The 23,482-nt window shown below is 36.1% G+C and overlaps 2 protein-coding genes across 2 annotated transcripts; one reads left to right on the top strand and one right to left on the bottom strand.

Moving 5' to 3' along the window:
- Positions 1-12,396: 12,396 nt before the first annotated feature.
- LOC145040699 (uncharacterized) lies at positions 12,397-13,332 on the bottom strand. The gene is made up of 3 exons (XM_078988607.1): positions 13,154-13,332; positions 12,846-13,093; positions 12,397-12,776 (listed from the first exon to the last, which is right to left on the bottom strand). Exons 1-3 carry the CDS (start codon positions 13,330-13,332, stop codon positions 12,397-12,399), a joined length of 807 nt encoding a protein of 268 aa, XP_078844733.1.
- Positions 13,333-18,126: 4,794 nt separating this feature from the next.
- Positions 18,127-22,914, top strand: LOC145043663 (protein MICRORCHIDIA 2-like). Its single transcript, XM_078992381.1, has 17 exons — positions 18,127-18,479; positions 18,854-18,928; positions 19,170-19,204; positions 19,323-19,401; positions 19,502-19,591; positions 19,692-19,767; positions 19,859-19,937; positions 20,018-20,146; positions 20,217-20,315; positions 20,422-20,523; positions 20,617-20,763; positions 20,917-21,009; positions 21,575-21,738; positions 22,001-22,253; positions 22,390-22,463; positions 22,538-22,580; positions 22,652-22,914. Exons 1-17 carry the CDS (start codon positions 18,284-18,286, stop codon positions 22,748-22,750), a joined length of 1,833 nt encoding a protein of 610 aa, XP_078848507.1. The 5' UTR covers positions 18,127-18,283; the 3' UTR covers positions 22,751-22,914.
- The last annotated feature ends 568 nt before the right edge of the window (positions 22,915-23,482 follow it).

Here is a 23,482-nt window from a genome sequence, read left to right as displayed (position 1 = left end):
ATTTCATTTTATAAGATTAAAGTTTTTTTTTTTAAATTATTATTTAGAATAAATTACTGAAATGGTCCTTCTGGTTTGCAAAAACTTAACGTTTGGTCCCTAATTTTTGTTTTGCACTCTGGGCATCCTTGACATTTGGTTTTAACACACGTTTGGTCCCTAATTTGCCGGTAGTTGTCTCCGTTAATTGCCACACTTGACTAGCATGTCAGATGTATTTTTGTCCTTTCAAATATGGCAGATTCTATTCTTATTTCAATCATCTTCTTCCTCACATCAAAAACCTTATCCAATATCGATCACATTCTTTTGGAAAACCCTAAACCTTATGCATCCACCTACCTCGATCAAGTCTTTAAGAAGGTGACGATGTTTAGATGGAAGATTATAGCACCTATTGATGAAATCGACCTTCATTAAGCATACGGTAAGTTGTTTGTTTTGTTCATTACATTCATTTTAGAATGCAAATGTAAGAGTAAAGCACAAAAAAAAAAGTCTCCACGTGCGGTTATCCAACTGTGTTCGCCATCAAGTTGCACTATAGTTCTAGCAGAAAATACATCAAGGGAAAAGTCAAATATATTGATCTACTAAATATTTTTTATATTATGTGTTCGCAACATCGATGAAATAATGGAGTCGCTTGATCAAGTTTAGACGTTGGTTTATATGCTTTTGGCTAGTGATAGTGACATTAATCACTTGAGTACATTTGTGCCTAATCACAAATTGATTGATGTTTAAATTAAGCATGGTAAAACTATGTTGTACATGTACTTTGTGTCTCCAAACCTAAGTAGAGTTGGGATAAAAGAAGTTGTTGAACCCCCTAAAAGGCTAATGTTGTAGTCGAGGAACTCAAAAAATAGGGGATCAAGTCCAAATAAAGGATATTCTAAAAAGAGTCATATGTCTAAAAGTCATTATAAAATGATATTGCTAGATAATATATGAATTTAAATGGTCACACTAACAACATCTTGATGCAAATATATTATTTATAAATAATTGATTCTTGACAAATAAATATAATTCTTGTAATTAGTTGGAAATTTTTTAGTTAATGAAACTATTATTTTTCAATATTAAGTATCAAAACAAATCATAAGGAATGATATATATATATATATATATATATATATATATATATATATATAGAGAGAGAGAGAGAGAGAGAGAGAGAGAAAGAGAGAGAAAGAGAGAGAGAAGAATGATCAATTGAGAACACAAAAAAGGTTGAGATCTTAAAAACAGTTATGGATTAGTCAATATATAAGGGCATATAGGTAAATTTGTATTTTATAAAAAATAAAATAAAATGATATTTTCCTAAATTTTTGGGATTCAGATCGACTATTACTAAAAAATGAATTATTCATTTTCTTTATATCGTTAATGAAGGATAAAAAAAAATATTTTCTTTATACTGTAAACACCTCCTTGGCTGTGAACTCGTCCCTTAAATATGATATTCCTTCATTCTTCACCACTTTTTCCCGCTATCAACTCAAGAACTAATATTTTCTCTCAACAATCATCAAGTTTTCACCTAGATCTTCTAAAATGTAAGCAATCCTTCCATTTTATTAGTTGTTATCCTTCTTGATCTTGTATCACCCTTTGATTTCATCCATGAAATTAATCTTTTTGGGTAGATCTTCAGAATATCTGCAAGCCATCAAGGATGGGAAGATCAAACCATCTTTCACATGTATTTACACAATTAAATCTAATGATTCATCACATGTTATTTCTTGAGTTCTTGATACAGGATGTGGTTTTCACATATGTTCTGATTTGCAGGGACTAAGAAGATATAGGGATGTGGAGCATGGAAGGATAAATATAATCATGGGGAACAGAAGATCGTCGCCTGTCACCAAGATCGGAGTTTATTCCTTGATGCTTAGTAATGGATTAGGTTTAGATTTAAACAATTGTTGCTATTCGCCAAATATGGCAAGAAACATCATTTTATTTCATGGTTTATATATACAAGGTTTTAGATATTCATTTGATAATGAAAAGGGTCTTATTTATGCTTATCTTAATAATGTTTTATATTTTGAAGCATTGCCTTGTAATGGAATATATGAAACTGTGATGGTTGTAGATAACTTAGGAAATGATGTTTTGTGTGTTGATTCTTCCAATAGTATGGATAAAGCATGGTTGTCGCATTGGCTTGGACATGTCAATAAGAAACGCATAGCCCAACTCCAAAAGGATGGAATATTGGAGTCATTTGACCTTAGGGATGATGACGTGTGCGAGTCTTGTTTACTTGGAAAGATGATCAAGTCACCCTTCACTAGCACTTGTGAAAGGGGTAAGGGTTTATTGGATCTCATACACACCGATGTGTGTGGGCCCTTTAGATCTACCACAAAGGATGTGAACTGCTTCTATCTGACTTTCACCGATGAATTTAGCAGATATGGGTATATTGTCACACCCCCAAACCAAGGATGGCGGAAACGTCTGGGGGTGGAGGACTTCATGTATAGTATCATAACCACAATTTCAATAGTAATTTAAGCAAATACAACCAACATATATATAATTGAAAAAGTTACATCAGTTGTATGAATTACATGTTTCAAAATCAATTACAATGTGTTGACAAAATATGAAAGGTTTGACGCCTTAACGTCCCATCCTCAAAAGCACTTGGTTACCTGTTTAGTGATTCCCTGAGAATACAAGTTGTTTGAAAAAGTGTCAACACAAAGGTTGGTGAGTTCATAATTTTTTGCTATAAAACCTAATAGAAGTCTTTCTCATGTAAATTTCACGTTTGTTTCAGAAAAATCCGATATTTTCCTTAAAATCTGTGTAATGTAGCCTTATCACCAAGGCCAAAATGTATAAGTAACCTTTCTTACTTAGTAGAAATGCTATGAGTTTAAATTGATATAAAAAGTGAATTTAAATCAACATAAAACCTATTTAGGTTTTATAAGAATCCCGTAAACTTTATGTATTGTTATCTCCCTATGTGAGTCGTTATAATCATACTATGACTGAATGAACCTGCCACGACGTTTCTCAGACGTCGCGAAACTGTAATGACATTTATCACCCGTAGACCTGCAGGTCCCACTGTAGCTAGCAGCAAGGTGTGAGGTGTCAAACCCAATATAGATCTATACACAACTATCATGTTCTCCCTCCAGGAGACTCTGATTATAACTACCAGGAATTATATCCCGCACTCGGACGTACGGGAAGAGAGTGTCTCACAATTTAGGTTAACAAGTTTACGTGTAGTGTGCGTGAGTGTAAAACCTTTCTGTATGAAAGTACCCTTTTTGTACGAGTGTATTATGTGATGTATCATAAACTATACCTATTATAGTTTATCCAAAACATTTGTAATATATAAGAATTCTTTTATGAAAATGCGTTAGTGTTATGAATCCATTAAACTATGCTTATTATAGCTTAATATTCGTGTTCTAAATGGATAAATAAGCTTATCATGAATGACTAAGTTTCAGTTTATGATGAAAAACTAACAAGGAAACACATTCAATATTTAGAACTTATTGTTATTCACTTTGCTCAACATAATACAAAGTGTTATGAAATTTATATGCTGTTAACTAACTTTAACCTTTCTGCGCTGTTTTAGAAAAGTTAGAGAAAAATCATACGAAGTCGAAAACTGAATCCGTAAATTCTGAGAGTTCCCAAAATGTGTCTAGTTTACTCATATTTTTTATCATGATTTTTAATGACCTCCAACTTGGGTGAAAAATTCCATAATCACAGATTGGTCCGGATTGGTGTTTGAAATGATAGGCCGTTTTGTAAAAATCACCATAAATTGTAGAAAAATCGTATGGAGATGTGCAAGTAGTCATTTTCAAGCTAAGAACTTGAAATATTTGCACCTTATATATTTTTGAAAAAAAAATGTTTAAATTGCCCAAAACAGTCCGTGAATGGAGTTGAACTTTTCTGATGAAGGTTGTTAGAAAAGTTTAGTTATGTTCTTGGTGTTTTAACTTGTATTCCCCCCCCCCCCCCCCCCCCCCCCCCGCTAAAAACTTGAGAAAACATGAACATTTAGGGGTATGAACTCACCTTAATTGATTTCAGTAGATGATTGTTGAAGAATGGAAGTGTTTAACTCAAGAACACTTGGAGATGCCTTGAAGATTTTCGAGAATCTAACATCATAGTTATGGAGTTTGTGTAAGCAATCAATGATTTGAGTAGAATGAAGTGCAATAATCACAAGGAGGATGAATTATACTTACCAAGAGTGGAAGAACACTTGATAATCAACCTTGAATCTCGAATTTGGTAGAGAAAGGTTGAGAGAAAAATGGAGTTGGATCCTTGGTGAAATGAGAGCAAATGAGAGAAGTGAGGAGAGAGGATGTTTTGTTCCAGCTCTAAAAACATGGGAATGGGTGGTAATTGAGTGTAAGGGACATTAAAGTGACCTAGGTAAGGTGGGGAGGTGTGGCTGGTCATAGAGTGGGTGTGGGGGTGGTTGCTTGTGACATAAGATAAAGCAAGGTCAACACTCCACCTTAAATAAATCACCCATTAGATTTTTTTATTTAAATAATGATTTTTATGAAAATATGATTAAATTATGAATATTTGGGGCTTATTTTGTTAAAATATGAGTTTGGGTGAAAATCCCGCATTAAAATCTCGAAAAATGGGCTTAAAATGTTAAAAATATCAAAAATGGGTGAAAAGCGTCAAAAATCTGAATTTCTGGCCGGAGGTTCGGTCCTCTGGTGTTGGAACCGAGAGAAGGAAAGAAGACCGAGAGAGGGCAAGGAACCGAGAGGAGAAGAGAGAGGACCGAGAGGAGAAGGGAAAGACCGAGAGTGGAAGGAGCAGAGACCGAGAGGCGGAAGGAGCAGAGACCGAGAGGCGGAAGGAGCAGAGACCGAGGCTCGGTCTCGACTACAGGAATTCGGTTCTCTAGTTTCGGCCACAGAGGCTCGGTTTCGGTCCTGGTTACTTTCGGTCCAAGGGGCTCGGCCCTAAGAGGCTTCGGCTCCTTGAGAAGGGTTTCGGTTCCTAAGGTCCATTTTTCTCATTTTTACCCCGTTTTAAGCTGTTTTTGACCCGGTTAAGGGTCGGGATGGCCCGAAAGACTATAAAAAGTCCAAGGAACTTTTGGGAGAGATTTGGGAGAGATTTGACATAGATAGAGATAAAGTGAAAGCGATTCAGAGAGGTTCCATGCGTGACAATTGTGAGTGTTTGGCTCCGCAACGCAAGGTTCTTGAGCCCCGTTAAGTCATGATTAAGGATCCTACACACTCCCGATGAGTATGCAACATGGTTTTATCAGTTTAGTTCATTGATTAGCACTAAGGCTCAGGAAATTTTAACACAAGAACTTTTCCCAAGTGATGTTTTCCCATTAATATAGCAAGTTATGCACTAATTACATAACGCAAACCCTAATACACAAGGTTTAATCGAGTTGACCGGTTTGACTTGATGACTTGACTTGACTCTAGATTGACGATTGTCACATCATCCCCCCGTTAGAGGGAATTTCGTCCCGAAATTTAAACTCGGCTGGGACTTCAAGGGTTTAGGAAAAGATGCGGATACTTTTGCTTCATTTGATCTTCGTGTTCCCAGGTAAACTCAGGCCCTCGTTTCGCGTTCCAACGAACCTTCACTATGGGAATGCGACTTTGTTTCATTCTCTTGATCTCTTGATCCATGATCTTGACTGGTTCCTCTACAAAGTGGAGATTTTCATTAACTTCGATTTCGTCGAGCGGTATTACGAGTGTCTCGTCAAACAGGCACTTCTTTAGGTTCGATACGTGAAATGTGGGATGTACCTTGTCGAGTTCGTGAGGTAATCTAAGTTTGTATGCCACTGGTCCAATCCGGGCAAGAATTTCAAATTGACCAATATACCTGGGGTTTAGTTTCCTACGCTTGCCAAAACGTATCATTCCTTTCCAAGGGGAAACTTTTAGTAGTACTCGATCACCAACCTGGAATTCTAAAGGGTTGCGTCGCTTATCCGCGTAACTCTTTTGTCGATCACGGGAGGCCTTCAGCGTCTCTCGGATCTGCACTATCTTTTCTGTTGTCTCTCTTATGATTTCAGGGCCAGTGAGGGTACTGTTAGGGACTTGTCCCCTAGCTAGCTGAGTATCCCCCACTTCAGCCCAACACAGGGGTGATCTGCACTTGCGGCCATAGAGAGCTTCGAACGGAGCAACTTTAATGCTAGTGTGATAGCTATTATTATAAGAGAATTCGATAAGCGGTAGATGGGTATCCCATGCCTTACCAAAGTCTATCACACAGGCTCTCAGCATGTCTTCCAATATATGGATGGTTCTCTCGCTTTGCCTGTCGTTTTGTGGATGGTAGGCCATACTCATGTCAAGCCTAGTTCCCAGAGACTTCTATAGGGACTGCCAGAACTGCGAGGTGAATCTACTATCTCGGTCAGAGATAATGGATATAGGTACACCATGCAGTCGCACGATCTCTTTAATGTACGTCCTGGTTAACTTCTCCATCTTGTCTGTTTCCTTTATTGGCAGAAAGTGCGCGGACTTGGTTAATCTGTCTACGACAACCCATATGGTGTCCAGCCCACCTGATGTCTTAGGCAGTTTGGTTATGAAGTCCATGGTTATTCGCTCCCACTTCCACTCGGGTATATCCGGTTGTTGAAGTAGTCCTGATGGCTTCTGATATTCTACCTTGACCTTGGCGCAAGTGAGGCACTTGCTCACATAAGCAACAATTTCAGCCTTCATGTTTGGCCACCAGTATAACCTTTTGAGGTCTAGATACATGTTATCTGACCCAGGATGGATGGAGTATCGAGTCTTGTGGGCCTCGTTCATTACAACGTCTCGGTACCCACCGAACTTCGGTGTCCAGATTCGCTTCATGAGATAACGAGTTCCATCCTCTTTGACTTCCAAGTTCTTGTCCATCCCTATTAATGCTTCGTTTGCCACGTTTTCTGGTTTCAAGGATTCTAACTGGGCATCCTTGATCTGCGTGGCCAGTTGGGAGTGGATGGTCATGGCTAGGGATTTTACTCGGCGACCCAAATATTCTTTCCAGCTTAAGGCATCGGCCACTACATTGGCCTTGCCCGGGTGGTAGCGAATTTCACATACTTGGAGAGATTTAGGAGAGATTTGACATGCTTGGAGATATTTGGAAGAGATTCTCGATTAAAGTGAGATAGAGTGAAAACGATTGAGAGAGGTTTCGTGTGTGACAAATGTGGGTGTCTGGCTTCGCAATGCAAGGTCCGTAAACCATGTTAAGCCTTGTTTAAGGATCTTACACACTCCTGATGAGTATGCAACATTGTTTTATCGGTTTGGTTTGTTACTTACCACGATTTTAGGTTAAGGAAGTCTAGATGTACGTACTTTTCGATTTATGATCTCTCATCAGAATAGCGAGTTGTTTAGTAAATACATAACGTAAGCCCTAGTACATAAGGGTTAGTTGAGTTGACCGGTTTGACTTGTTGACTTTATTTGACTTTGAATTGACCAGAATTTGACGGTTGTCACATCATCCCCCCGTTAGAGGGAATTTCGTCCCGAAATTTGCACTTTGAATGGGGATCCAAGAATTTGGAGGAAAGATGGGGGAGCTTTTCGCAGTAAAAGAAATTGATTATGGTGAGAAATTACTCGCCCGATGTCACATGACGATCTTGGAATTTCTTATTGTTTATGCTCTCAGTCTAATCCTTGGAATTACTACTATGCATGCTTTAATCGATGCTAGATTTGACATAGAGAGAGATAGAGTGAAAGCGATTGAGAGAGGTTCCATGCGTGACAATTGTGAGTGTTTGGCTCTGCAACGCAAGGTTCTTGAGCCCCGTTAAGTCATGATTAAGGATCCTACACACTCCCGATGAGTATGCAACATGGTTTTATCAGTTTAGTTCATTGATTAGCACTAAGGCTCAGGAAATTTTAACACAAGAACTTTTCCCAAGTGATGTTTTCCCATTAATATAGCAAGTTATGCACTAATTACATAACGCAAACCCTAATACATCCTGGTTCGTAGAGTTGCCCGAAACGAGATTCAGGGAAGAACAACTCTCCATAGTATCGCAGAGGTTGATGCAAATGCAAGAATACATACAATCCGCACCAATCGCCTTGAGCACACTCGTGAAAAGTCTGAAAGAGACCATGAAACCTTGCTGCAAGTACTGGCTGAAACACGAACCGAAGTCATAGAACTCCGAGTATGCCAGAGGGTGTACGAAAGGCACATGCTTGTTATGGAGCGGCAACTAGCTGAACTGAGGGTTCACCAGATGAATGACCGCCGCCAGTAGTAGATGCCTTACTTTCTTTCCCTATTAACGAGGATTTTTTTTTCTATCTATGTCCTGTGTGGCATTCTCTACGAAACTATCTTGTACTGTAAGTACTTTGGTTAGGCCTTTAGACGACCAAAACTCTCCTGCTCCGGATGTGATGTAAGACCCTCTACAAAGTCAATTTTTCCCAAGACTATTACATCTTAAACATCAATGACGTTGTCAGTCAGATAAATTATGTGACACTCTTTGTTCGAATACTTCCTTATGAGTCTATCTGAAACCCACTTTAGTCAAGTTGTTGGACTAGAGTAATTTAGCTCCGGGATCGTTCCCAATTTCTTTCCAAGGTTGGATCATGTTATTCACCAACCAATGGAACCCGATTTTGAAACGACAAACATCATAAGAACATTCACCGCACTTACTCCTACTCTGATATAAGACTGCATCATAGGGATGTAGGTCAAACCTTCGAGAACATACTTCAATTGGTCATAATAAGGACCTAGCCTGGGTCAAGTATAAGGCTTCACTTGGATACAAAACCTACTAAACTCATGAATTTCATTCATATGGACTTCCTTTATGAATTACATATAAGACATTCTTAAATCGGAGAATAATGCAGAAAATCTAATTCTATAACAACTGACTTGTCTTTGCTAGTAGAAACTTACCATCTGATAATTTTTTTGCAAACTCATGACAGAACGATGCCACCAAGGAAAAGACCCAGACCTTCCGGCAACACAGCACCACCACCTCCAACGTCACCTCCTTAGTTTGATCCCGCAATGTTCCAAGCTACAGTAACAGCAGCCGTGGTAGCTGCAATGTCACAAATTGGTACAAATAGCACTGGTAGTGCTGGATCTGGAGCCACAAACTCTAACCATGGGGATAGTACAGGACGCACAAAGGAATGCACTTACAAGGACTTCACTGATGGCAAACCCGATTCTTTCGATGGAAGTGGGGGCGTCCTCGCACTAATTCAATGGTTCGAGAGAACCGAAGCAATCTTTGAGATTTGTGCTTGCCCCGAAGCGAGCAAAATCAAGTACGCGGCATTCACCTTCATCGGAAGAGCTCTCACTTGGTGGAACGGCAGACTTAAGTCACTTACGCTTGCAGTGGCTAACTCGTTAAGTTGGGAGGACTTAAAGAAGATGATGCTGAAAGAATATTGCTCAAGAGGCAAAGTGCAAAAGCTGGAGCAAGAACTGTGGAATCTCAGAATGGCAGGCTCCGACCTTACAACTTACACCAACCGATTTTGTGATTTAACACTCCTTTGTCCCGCCATGGTCACCCCAGAAGACAAAAAGTTGGAGCGATACCTCTGGGGATTGTCCCCCGAAATTCAAGATAGCGTGCTGGCCTCAAGACCAACTACCTTCGATAGCGCCAAGGAGTTGGCACAACAACTCATCGACCATCATGCCAGCCATGGCACTATGATAACCACCCTTAACCAAGCAAGAGGAGGGACCAACGAAAGAAAGTTTTGGGACAACAAGAAGGACCAATTAGCCTAGGACCTCGCTATGAAGCAACATATCTTTGCTGTTCATGCTGCCACAACCCTCACCACGCCAACTCCCATGAAACCATACGCCGGAACCCTTCTGAAATGCAACAAGTGTAACTTCCATCACACTGGGGCTTGCCGGAAGATGCATTGCAAAAACTGCGACAGAGAGGGGCACACTATTCGTTTCTGTAAGGCACCAGCACGACCCATCAACCAGGTCCCTGGCTTTGGAGTAATCCCAGCCTGTTACAAGTGTGGAGAAACGGGACACTTTAAAAGGGACTGCCCAAGAACAAGAGATGCTGGTGGTGGTGGAAGGGTGCTTGCGATCACCGAAGGAGAGACCACCCCAGAACTTCCCGCAAATATCAATACGTGTTTCTAACATCGACATTTAAATTATAAATTTCTTTATATGTCAAATCTAGCATCGATTAAAGCATGCATAGTAGTAATTCCAAGGATTAGACTGAGAGCGTAAACAATAAGAAATTCCAAGACCGTCATGTGACATCGGGCGAGTCATTTCTCACCATAATCAATTTCTTGTACTGCGAAAAGCTCCCCCATCTTTCCTCCAAATTATTGGAATTACTACTATGCATGCTTTAATCGATGCTAGATTTGACATAGAGAGAGAGATAGAGTGAAAGCGATTGAGAGAGGTTCCATGTGTGACAATTGTGAGTGTTTGGCTCCGCGACGCAAGGTTCTTGAGCCCCGTTAAGTCATGATTAAGGATCCTACACACTCCCGATGAGTATGTAACATGGTTTTATTAGTTTAGTTCATTGATTAGCACTAAGGCTCAGGAAATTTTAACACAAGAACTTTTCCCAAGTGATGTTTTCCCATTAATATAGCAAGTTATGCACTAATTACATAACGCAAACCCTAATACACAAGGTTTAATCGAGTTGACCGGTTTGACCTGATGACTTGACTTGACTCTAGATTGACGATTGTCACATATATCTACTTAATCAAGCACAAGTCAGAAACCTTTGAAAAGTTCAAAGAGTTTAAAAAAGAAGTGGAGAATCAGTTGGGCAGGAAAATCAAGATGCTTCAGTAGGAGAGTACCTAAGTCTTGAATTCCACGACTACCTCAAGGAATGCGAAATTGTTTCGCAATTGACGCCACCTAGGACACCACAGTTGAATGGTGTAGCTGAGAGGCGTAATCGAACCTTGCTAGACATGGTTCGTTTCATGATGAGTCGTGCTTCACTACCTATCTCATTCTAGGGGTATGCCTTAGAGACTGTCGCCCATATCCTTAACTTAGTCCCTACAAAGAAGGTTGTCAAAACACCTCACAAAATGTGGACAGGGAAGCCCCCCTCGTTAGCACATATCAAGGTTTGGGGTTGCAAGGCTTTCGTAAGACGAGATACTCAAGACAAGCTCGATCCTCGAAGTGAGCGACATATTTTCATCAGCTACCCGCATAAGTCCTTTGGATATCTCTTCTATAGACCGAGTGATAATGTTGTCTTTGTTGCCAGGAGGGGTTTCTGAGAGAGAGAGAGAGAGAGAGAGAGAAAGAGAGAGAGAACTCATAAGCCAAGGGGACAATGGGAGGCTAATGATCTTGAAGAGATTAAAGAATCGAGTGATGAAGGAACCTCTAACGCTGGCGCTCAACCCGAGGAGGAAACTCCGGTTGAACCGATTGACGAGTCCTTACCTCTTAGACGTTCCGAAAGAGTTAGGGTTCAACCCTAGTTTTATGATTTTTATATTACTATGGAAGGGGATATGTTCATTAGTGATAGTACACTAGTGAATTTGGACGAACCTAACAACTATAAGGAAACCATGGCAGATCCAGAGTCTGCAAAGTGGAAAGAGTCGATGGACAGCGATATTCAGTCCATGTACGATAACCAAGTTTGGAGCCTGGTTGATCATGTATCGGGTCGTAAGACGGTCGAGTGCAAATGGATCTTCAAGAAGAAGACCGACATGGATGCTAGCCATTGTTGCATTTCATAAGGCGTGATTGGTTGCGAAGGGCTTTATTTAAACTCCCGGAGTTGACTATGATGAGACCTTCTTACAACGAATTTCAACGTATTTACAACGAGTTGGATAATGAACATGCAAATACGGATGAAGACATTCTACGGCAGGTGGCTTTGGAACTATACCGTTTTGAATATGATGGTAGCGAGTTTACCCACTTAGATGCATGGAATGTTTTAAAGAATGTCCCTTATTTTTAATATGCATGTTGGTTATGGTAATGGATTTTCGTTATTTAAGTAGCTTGTTGTTGTATGTTTGTAGGCATCAGTATTTAATAAAAGTCCATTTCTTTTAATATGTGTTGTTTCCTCAAAAGCCAATACATAATACGACATTAATTAAATAACTAATACATAATAAGTCATAAAATATGAAAGAGGTACATAAATAACTAAAACATAATACAACATAAAATGTAAACAGGTTTCACGGATAACTAATACATAACACGACACTAATACATAATACTAAATAACATATAAAGGTGCTACATGAATAACTACTGCATTGAGGGAGGTAACAGGACCACCGTTTCATTTGGTATTTCCCAATGCACATGCGATGGTATAGTATTCACCAACTCAGATCCATATGCAAGTCGATACACATAACTAGTGAACTTATAATCAACCAATCTGTTTATGGATTCAGATGTACGGGTTCTAAGACATGCTATAGCGTGGGCACATGGTATACCGCTTTTTTTCCATTTACCACAACTACATAGCATTCGTTCAAGTTGTACGTTGGTGGTTGCAAAATTATCATCGACTTGATATTTATCCCCATACAAACGTCTTGCATTCCAATTGTAAGACTTGTTGACAGATTTTTGAACTTTACTCTCAACGTAAGGGGTCAACCCACCAGATAACCTCCCTGAAAAATTTGATATTTTAATACAAATAATAACACATTAAAAAAAGTAAATAAAACAATCTCTCTTACCCGCCACGTCGGCCAGTTCAGCATACTTGGATTGTATCGACGTGGTGATTAACTCAATCATCGTTATTATAGGAAACTCGCGTCTGGATATAACTTGCAAAATTTCATGGACGTCAATCGATTTAACATTGTAGCGTACTCTTGGGAAAAATGCTCGTGTCCATTTTGAAATCGGAATATCGTCTAGCCAGTAAATTGGACTCCTATGCAAGGAAAAGAAAGGTGATTTCCTACATTCAGTTTGCAACCTTTACAAACACAAGTAAAATTCATCAACGTTGTATGCATTGCATGACTTCCAAAACAACGATTCAGCTTCCGTACTGTTACGTCCCACACAGTCACGTATCTTTCGAGCTATATCTTTAGGACAATATCCATGATAGGAATCCGGGTAGGCACTATAAACACCAAATTCTATTTTATCACACATGTTGCTTATGAAACCAACCTCTATGTCGTCACCTAAACAATCTTTTAACCTCATCATGAACTATCTCCATGATTCTTCACACTCTAAGGTTCCCAAACCAATTGCTAAGAGAAGTGGTTCATGATTTCCATCTACAGCCACTGCGAAGTACATGGTTGTCAGATAGCTCCCAATAAGGGGTAAATAACCCACATATATCAGGGGTATCAAGCACCTAACAAAGGTACGAATCTACATAAAAACGAACACATATTAGTGATGAGTAAAAACTAATCGAGATACATTACCATGAAATATTATGTAACTCAATAAAATTAGTATGTCATACCACGCAACCTAAAGCCACAAAACAGAATTGAAAGCGGTTGGTATCGGTTTTCTTGATTGATGTGAAGGTATTAGGATTTGTTCGTTGAAGGTTATGTAAGAAAATTGGTAGTTGAGAAAAGCTTCTTCCGATGTTAGTACTCATTTTCACAACCGATGAAAGTGCTCTACAATCATCACACAAATGAGATTATAAATAGAAAATATTGTATCTCTAATGTTCACAATTCATAGTTCAACCTTTTGAATTCGTAGTCAAACCAGTTCATTTCATAGTCAAATTTCACTGACCGACAAGACAATACTACAGAAGGTACTTGTCTGGATTTCGTAGTTCAACCTTTTGAATTCGTAGTCAAACCAGTTCATTTCATAGTCAAATTTCACTGACCGACAAGACAATACTACAGAAGGTACTTGTCTGGATTTCGTAGTTCAACCTTTTGAATTCGTAGTCAAACCAGTTCATTTCATAGTCAAAAAGATTTGTCTGTAACATGATTTCTTCTATAAAAGGGTGTCACTCAGTATGAAAACTGTATCAGTGAAAGCAACTCCTATTTATAAGAAAAACAAGGCTAATGGCATACTGCAATTGCGGAGGAGAACGTATCGTTAGGATTTCAGGAACATCTAAAAACCCAGGAAGATTGTTTTACGCTTGCCCATATTTGGTATCATGTTGTTAACGTCATTCAAATTTAAACCTTCGTGTTTACATCACAAAAATTTATTTTCTTACTGTAAATATTTAATTTAACAGGGACCAAAATGCGGGTTTATCAGTTGGGTTGATGAAGAGAAGGACCAATCTTCTATGGTAATAGCCAAAGTAGCTAACTCTAATAAGCTCTTTCAATCAGAAAATAAGAAGTTAAAGATAGCGTTGGTTTGTAGTTGGGTGTTGTTCTTGGCAGTTCTTGTTTACAAGTTGTAAGCTTTTCAATATTGTTTTTATGGTTTTGAAGTTGTTAGGTCAATAAGTTGTTGTATTTGTAACGTTAAAAAAAATGTTGTAGTCGTTCTTATGTTCTATGTAATGTTAAGTAATTAGTAGGTCATTAATTTGTTGTAATTGTCGTAACGTTATATTTTTTGCCGTCCGTTGAGTAAACTGTAAAAATAAACTAATAATGAAATCCAACATTAATTTTTAAATACATTTATATAATCCAACTACATAGGACCAAGACAAGACCCCCATATAATTTTTGCCATCCGGAGACGGAACTCTAAAGCTGCGTTCTTTGGGTCAATAAGAACACGTATTGGTTGACCTGAAACCAATTGCTCCATAAACATACAAAGAAAAACACCGCAATCTCCCAAATGACTACTTTGTTGGGGAACGTTTTCTTCATAAATGAATTGCATATTCAATGGAATCCTTGGGATGTTCCTCCGGGCCCAATACTTAATCTTGTCCAAATAATTTGCCACCCGACGTTCAAATTTGGAAAAGATTCCTTCAGATTGGAATTTTTCATAAGCACCTCTACCAAGACTGTCATAAATATGCACTTCCATTGACGCTAATCGTAGTTCCCCAAATAGCCAATGATTAGGGGATGAATGAATCGGCAATAAGACCTGTATGAGGATCAGAAAATAAAATTATGTTTATTTACATCACAATACAAAAACATCACAATACAAAAACATAACAAAAAACGATATTATTTTCAGTATAAACTATTAAGTTTACCGTATCAACATCCCACTAAGCAACCATGAAGTTGGGGTACGTAGCAATACCAGCCATAAACGCCCTCCAGTCCTGTCCTTCTTCCAAAGCATGAGAAACAAAAAAATTTGGAGGCATTATTGTATGTCGGTCGCTCTCAAACCGTCTCTCCATCAGAAGTCGGTACCAAATGTTTATATGCTGCACACATGATATTGTTGTTATTGACTAAAAAACAAATAACTTTTAAAAGAATAATAATCAACTTTATTAATAATAAACGAATTAATTTTAAACCTGCATCTTTGACCAAATCTTGTTCACGTCCACCCATTTCAATTTTTTTGTTCTGGTCCATCGTTTCATCTGAGGCAAGTCTTTATTTTTTCTCGATGCAAATCCACATGCACGAACAGCCGGAATCATCTCATATATCCATATCTACAATTTTTACAACAATTACAGTAATAAAGGTTAAAATTAAAATATAAAAAAAAAACAATAAAACAATTTAAATATAAGAAAAATTTTATACCCTTATTGGAGCCGTAAATCCTGAGACCGAGTACTTTAAAGTTTTACCACCCTCAGAAACTGATAAATTATTGTGTATCTTATTCCATGTATCTTCAAGGTCAACATAGGTAAAATCCCAGAGATAGCTACCCCAAGCGAAGCTAACAAAACAAAAAAACAAAATTGATTATTATATAAATTATAACTTTAATAAAATAGAATTTTTAACGTAAACAAAATATACCTATTCCAGTGATCCAAATTCTCAGCCAAATAAAACCAATCTTCTGGCACCCGATCGTTAACTTCTTTACCCAAAAAACATTCACACAAAATGTATATCAAACATACTCTAACTGCATCAACATCGTCAAGTGCTAGGAATGTTCGATTTAAAATTAATCTTTTCAGGTCGCCGATTTTCACCGAACTATTAGTATGGTCCGGAAATAGCCGTTCACGAAGTAAACATCTTTTTTTACTGCTTAATAATTTTTCTGACCCTTTTCTCCCAATGTTTTTTGGATACTCCGCAAATTTGAAGCCGGTAATCAAACAAAACTCTTCCGGCCCATATACCATTTTCGTATTGCCTACTCGAAAATATAAACGTTTTATTCCATCTGGATATAAAACAGGGTCCGGCCGGATCTGATGAAGGAACATTTTATGAAACAATAATGCGTCCCCTTGTAAACGAGGGACATCAATAAAATAACCAAAGACAGTATCTCGGAAAATAGCACGTCGGGCATCATCTAAAACTTCAAATACTTCCCATATGTTACTGCCACAGCCTTTTAAGTTCGCAAAGGCTTTCGTATTCATTAAACTAAAATCATGCTGCAGAAAAAACACAAAAACAAATTAGATAACTAAAAAATATTTTTTTAAAAAAATATATGATTACAAACTGCAAATACAATTTCTTAATTACTAATATATATATTTCCCATAAAAAACAATAACATACACATATATAAACAATTTCCCAAGTTATACAACTAATATATTAACGATAGAAAACAATATTCAACTTAAAAAATATATGATTACAAACTGCAAATACAATTTCTTAATTAATAATATATATATTTCCCATAAAAAACAATAACATACACATATATAAACAATTTCCCAAGTTATACAACTAATATATTAACGATAGAAAACAATATTCCCAAGTTATACAACTAATATATAAACATTTTATACAAACAATTTCTAACAATATATATATAACACAAATTTTCAACTTATACAAATGTTTTACTTATACGACAAACACAAACAATTTCTAACAATATATACAAAACAAATTTTCAACTAATACAAATGTTTTACTTATACGACAAACACAAATAATTTCTAACATTATATATACCACAAATTTTCAACTTATACAAATGTTATACCTATACGACAAATATATATACAAACGACTATTTTGCACTTTATATAAACAACTATACGATTAGAATATACAAGATTTCAGGTTATACAACAACTAAAAAAATATTAAACCTATCAAACACAACAAAATTAAACTTTTTTAACACATCCTTAATACAACAAATGATAAAAAAAAGAGATTGTTGACATTAAAAGAGTAAAAATCTAACCATATTTGCGGGATTGTTGACATAATCCTCCATTTTCTTCAAAAACTAGCAAAAAATCCGAGATAAGCCAAAGTTAGAGAGAGTTTTTGTGTAGAGAAGGGTGAAAAATGAAGGAAAAAAAAAGCGTTTTTATACTGAAATTGGAGGGGATTTCGCAGATGAGAAGCCCATTTCGCAGATGGGCCTTCTCATCTGCGAAAGTACAAGTGCCTACAGCACAACTGTGCTTTAGGCACTTGTACTTTCGCAGATGAGAAGCCCATTTCGCAGATGGGACCTTCTCATCTGCGAAATTAGTGGCTATTTTTGTAATTTCGATTTTTTTTGGCTATTTTTGTAATATCATTAATGTAAATGACTATTTTTGTAAATTTCTCTTTTTATATAATTAAATATAATTATGATATCGTTCGGTTTTCTCGGTTTTTGAGACCGGTCTGACCGGTTGGACCAGCTGAACCATCGAACCAGTAAGACGACCGGTTCGATCTCCGGTCCGGTTTTCAAAACATTGAGGCTGAGAGAAGGTTTAGAAAAATGATATGTGTCAGAGAGAAGGTTTAGTATTTTATTACAAGAAAAACAAAGGACTAAATAAGACAATATCTGTAAATTGAAGGGCTGGTTGAGAGAAAACAAATAAAACGAGAACAATCACACCATTTTTTTTTTTTTTTTTTTTATATTTTTTATATTTTACTTTCACCTGCAAACCGAAACCAAAAGCACCCAAACAGGAGAAAAAAAAGAAGAAAAAACCCCTCTTCTGTCGAAATTGGTTAAAACCCTAATTAAATATTCAACCATCAAAACGATAAAATTTCTTCTTGGATTATCAATTAATTGCTCGCTTATAATGTCGGGAATCTTAGAGAAGAAGACCAACGTTGTAGAGATTCTGGATAGCGACGATGAAGACGGTGATCGATCAAGTCGACCAGAAGTTCAGAATAACGGAACAATCGAGTCCGACGATCGGAGATTGGAGAACCGGAGCTTTTGGAAAGCAGGAGTGTTTGATGTTGGTCCAGTAAAATGGACTCCTTCCCAAGGTTTACTACATACACCCCTTTGTATTATTCCATTAGATCTGTGTAATCCACTTGGGTTCACGAAAAGTAACATTGTGACGAAATACATTATATCTGCAATTTACCATGGATAAATATACCAATGTAGCTTGAATTTTGTCAAAAAGGAAATGATTGCTATATTTCTGTGGTATTTGGAGTATGTTTCTTCCATCCCTCTTTGCTGCTTCCCCTAGATTTCTGTCATTACACATTTACACTGTTACTGAACTTGTCATCTTTATAGAAATGAAAAAAAAATGTTGCACACCACTAACTTATAGTCGACTAGAACATACATACATCATACATGTTTGACTTGCAGAATCACTGAATGGAGTTCTGGTTTATTGCAGATGAATTGGAACACGCTCGTGTACATCCAAAATTTCTTCATTCAAATGCAACATCACACAAATGGGCTTTTGGAGGTATGACTTAAAAGTTTCTTATTTTTTCCCTTGAGAAAATGTAGAAGCAATAGTTTCTTATAAAGAAATCCCATCTTTTATTAAGTTTATTCATGCTTCTTTATATTTCTAGAGTAGTAAGTATAATGAGACTCATTTATTCCAAATATTAAGACATTGCAACATGAATCTTTAACTAGTAAACGAATAAAGATACGTGATAAACCGATAATACTTACAGTGTAGTTGCTTTTTATGGCAGCAATTGCTGAGCTTTTGGATAATGCTGTTGATGAGGTAATCATTAGTTATAGATATCTAGAATTTCATCAATAAAAGTAAAACAATATATATTCTTTTCAACTGTTTCCCATTTGTTTCTAATGATGTTATTATGGTTAATCTTGTATACCAGATCAACAATGGTGCAACTTTTGTAAAAGTTGACAGAATCTACAGCAAAAGGGACAATTCTCCTGCTTTACTTTTCCTTGGTAACATTCTTGATGTATTTTTACTTTCATATTGATTGTTATAATGTTTCTATATATATCAATATCAATGTTGACTAGTCAAACTGAAATGTTGTTGCAGATGATGGAGGTGGAATGGACCCTGAAGGCATGCGAAAGTGCATGAGCTTAGGATACTCCACAAAAAAGTCAAACAACACTATTGGACAATGTAAGTGTTAACTACTTCAATCTTTGACTTTTTAGCACTTGTTGTTGACTTTTAATATAATACAAAATCTTGACAATTGAAAGATTCTTACTCTTTTCAGATGGAAATGGATTCAAGACAAGTACTATGAGATTAGGAGCTGATGTGATAGTTTTCAGTCGTGCATTTCGAAAAGGGTATGTTTTAAACTTTTTTAATTTCTTTAATATTATTTTATTCTTTAAATTAAGTTGTTATTAATGTTGTTTTATGAACTTTATCTTGTAGCAAAGCAACTCAAAGTGTTGGTCTTTTATCCTATACATTTCTACGCAAAACTGGACAAGATGATGTTATTGTTCCAATGGTAGATATGTAGATTCTTTTTTAAATAATATTTATTTCTTCAACTCTTTTAATTTTATATAATATATATTTTTTTTGCAGATTGATTTTGATATATCAAAGCATTGGGCAGAGCCTTTAATATATGGCTCTCAGGATGATTGGTCTACTAACTTGAACACAATTCTTGAATGGTCTCCATTTACTTCAAAAGATCATTTAATGCAACAGGTTTATTTAATCATTTATATTCAACAACTTTATTTACTTATTTTAAAAAATTTGTATTAAACTTTCCCAGTTTGAAGATATTGGGCCACATGGGACAAAGGTGCTAATATACAACTTATGGCTGAATGATGAAGGCATTTATGAATTAAACTTTGATGAGGATGATGAGGTATTAATATTATTATGAGATACTATGATTTTTTTTTTTTTTTTTTTTTTTTTTTTTTTTTTTTTTTTTTAAATTTATAATATGATTAATTGTTTTTCTGATATAGGATATAAAATTGAGAGATGAAACTAATCGATCATCCAAATCAAGCAAAAAAGAAGCTGAAAAACAAGCCCATATATCCAACCAACTTCTTCATTCATTAAGGGTAATTATACACAATTATATTTATTCATTGTTTTTTATAATTTTGACATCATCATGATGTATATATATATATATATATATTTATTCTTTTCAGGCGTATGCTTCTATGTTATACCTCAAAAAGTTTAAAAAGTTTAAAATTTTCTTGAGAGGAAAACCAGTAGAACAGTTTAATATAGCTGATGATTTGAAACATCCACAAGTAGTCACCTACAGACCACAAGCCAATTCAATGAAAGATGTAAGATCTCTCTCTCTATATATATTTTACATGTTTCCATATTTACCCTTTTGTGCATGTGATTTATATATATATATATATATATATATATATATATATATATATATATATATATATATATATATATATATATATATTCTTTATTATTTGTAGGCTGTTGTGGTGACAACTCTTGGATTCATCAAAGAAGCTCCTGCTCTTCCAATTACTGGATTTAATGTATACCATAAAAACCGTCTTATTCGGGTATGTAATATGATAAATTGGAAATTCAGTGTTATAATTTATAGACAAATTTACATAAATGGTCCTTATGGTTTACCAAAGGTGTCAAACTCAGTCCTTGCTAATTTTTTTTGACGAACATGGTTCCTGTGGTTTCCAAAACTTGCATGAATGGTCCTTTTCGCTAAAACCGTTAGTTTTCGTCCGTTAGTGTGAGGGTAATTTGGTCTTTTCAGGTAGCAAGGACTGAGTTTGTGAGCATGGGTAAACCATAGGGACCATTTATGAGTTTGTGGCTTTTCCATCTCTTTACCTTTTTTTAAAGCGTCACTTTGACCCCTACACTTTAAACTTTGTAAAATACTAAAATGTCATTTTACAAAGCTATAAAAAATAAATAAATAATTAAATTACCCTCACACCAACAAAGTTAGCAAAAAGGAGCATTCATGCAAGTTTTGGAAAACACAAGGACCATGTTTGTCAAAAAGAAATTAGCAGGGACTGAGTTTGTGACATTTGGTAAACCACAGGGACCGTTTATGTAATTTATAAGATGGTGAATAATATTGAAAATGTTGCGCAGCCTTTTTGGAAAGTAACTGGAGAAGGGCATTCAAAAGGGTATGGAATTGTTGGAGTTCTTGAAGCAAATTTCATAGAACCAGCACATGACAAACAGGATTTTGAAAGATCTTCTCTGTTTTCAAGGCTGGAATTGAAGCTTAAACAGATGCAAATGGAATACTGGTTAGTCATGAATGGAATTGGAATTCCTGATTCCATTCCGTGGTTTGTTTCGTTGCAAATGCTACTTTTGCCAATATGGACAGACTCCCATGTTTGATGGATATCACCAATTCCATGGGGAGAGGGGAAGGAACTCTCATTTTCATTCCCTTTTTTTTTTTTTTAAATTAAAAGACCAAAATACCCTCAAGTAAAACTAATTAATATTTATTACTGCAATATTACGGTTTTTGTAATATATTTTTGTATAAAAAAATTACAGGAAAAACCACTGTCACTTAATCGGGCACCAACCTGATCAAAGTTTTTTGCGCAAATTGCACACACAAGGTCAAAGCGTTGACCAGTCAATTCATGGTCTTCCAGTTGACCCAAGGCCCAATTTGACCAGTCAACAGACGGCTAACCATGGCCAAAGTCAAAATCAAAGTCAAAGTCAAAATCAAAGTCAAACTGTTTACAACAATAACATACCTGTGGCTCGTGCACCTCCCGGATTTGCAACCATGACATCTGTAAGTTTTCATCTTTCATTGTTACATAAACACTTTCTTACTTTTGGTACTTTTGGTATTTGACAATTATACCCTTTTGTTCGAATGCCTGAGAATTAAAATATCCTTTTATTATTATTTTTTATTTTATGATAAGGGTTTTGTTCAAGAAGTGGGAAGTGGAAATGATATTGATCGAATAATCAATGAAAATATCCAACTTTTCACAAGGTAAAAAGTTACTTTTATGACAACCAGTTATTGGATGATATGAATTTACGGATCTACCCTTATGAATTTTTTAGGCGTGACCAGTATGTGCAAAAGGAGAATGAGTTGAAGTCTACGGTAAGCCCAAATTATTGCCAAAAAAACATTTATTATTATTATTATTATTATTATTTTATTATTTTGATTAGGTGGAGGATTTGGAGAAACAAGTTGCGGAAACAAAAAGGAAATGTGCTGAGATTTCTGAACGACTCGAGTTTCTAAGAAGGCAGAAACTTGTAAGATGATATGGGAATGACAAACATCGAAATTATAATTATAATGTATATATAAAAAAAATATATCTAACTTAATACCAAAAAGTGAAACAAGAAAAGAGATGCAAACAAACTATTCAAATTTCAAAGTGAAATTGCAAATTATCCAAAAATATTGAATTTGTTGTTTTTCACTGCCACCTCAGCTTCCCCCATTTTTTTTGAAATGGTTGAATATTATAAGTTATAACCACTAGTAGCTATAAAAGAAAATACAATTAAAGTGGATGTTGCAACTAGTCGATCAAATTCTTTTGTGTTTCTACTACAAAACCAGCTAAAATAAAAGACAACGATATAATGAAATCAAAGATTTGGTTCTTACAATATCTATATGAACGAAACACAACAACATTGGTGTCAATTATTCGCTTTTCTTTTCTATAAAAGCTCATATATAATATCATTTCTTTTGTGATCGAATACCTTAGAAGCCACCTTCAATCCTAAGCTTATGGGCTTGAATTTAGGGGTGGATTTAGATTAGTCGGAAGATATTTTGGAAGCAAAAAACAAAGTTAATCTTTTGAGTTAATCAAGAGAACGAATGATTCAATGTTGCTTTGTCGTGAATTGGTTATTGTTTTAATATGTTTAAATCGATGATGGATAATGTGGTAGATGCGGATTTTGATGAATTCATAAATAATTAAAGGGGTCTATGCAATTAGGGGTGCAAACGAGCCAAGCTACTCGGGATCG

This window comes from Lactuca saligna, chromosome 4 (assembly GCF_052625555.1).
Source record: "Lactuca saligna cultivar CGN05327 chromosome 4, ASM5262555v1, whole genome shotgun sequence".
NCBI classification, from domain to species: domain Eukaryota; kingdom Viridiplantae; phylum Streptophyta; class Magnoliopsida; order Asterales; family Asteraceae; genus Lactuca; species Lactuca saligna.
Note: the sequence above shows the minus strand (reverse complement) of the source record. Positions and strands in the feature narration are given on the sequence as shown.

Excerpts from the sequence above, each read along its gene's own strand:
- LOC145040699 (XM_078988607.1), bottom strand. The coding sequence starts at position 13,332 with ATGAGGTTAAAAGATTGTTTAGGTGACGACATAGAGGTTGGTTTCATA. Across the intron at positions 13,094-13,153 it reads AACAGTACGGAAGCTGAATC|GTTGCAAACTGAATGTAGGA; the intron begins GTTGTTTTGGAA and ends GTGTTTGTAAAG. Across the intron at positions 12,777-12,845 it reads TGAACTGGCCGACGTGGCGG|GGAGGTTATCTGGTGGGTTG; the intron begins GTAAGAGAGATT and ends CAAATTTTTCAG.
- LOC145043663 (XM_078992381.1), top strand. The coding sequence starts at position 18,284 with ATGTCGGGAATCTTAGAGAAGAAGACCAACGTTGTAGAGATTCTGGAT. Across the intron at positions 20,524-20,616 it reads AACTTCTTCATTCATTAAGG|GCGTATGCTTCTATGTTATA; the intron begins GTAATTATACAC and ends TATTCTTTTCAG. Across the intron at positions 22,464-22,537 it reads AATATCCAACTTTTCACAAG|GCGTGACCAGTATGTGCAAA; the intron begins GTAAAAAGTTAC and ends TGAATTTTTTAG.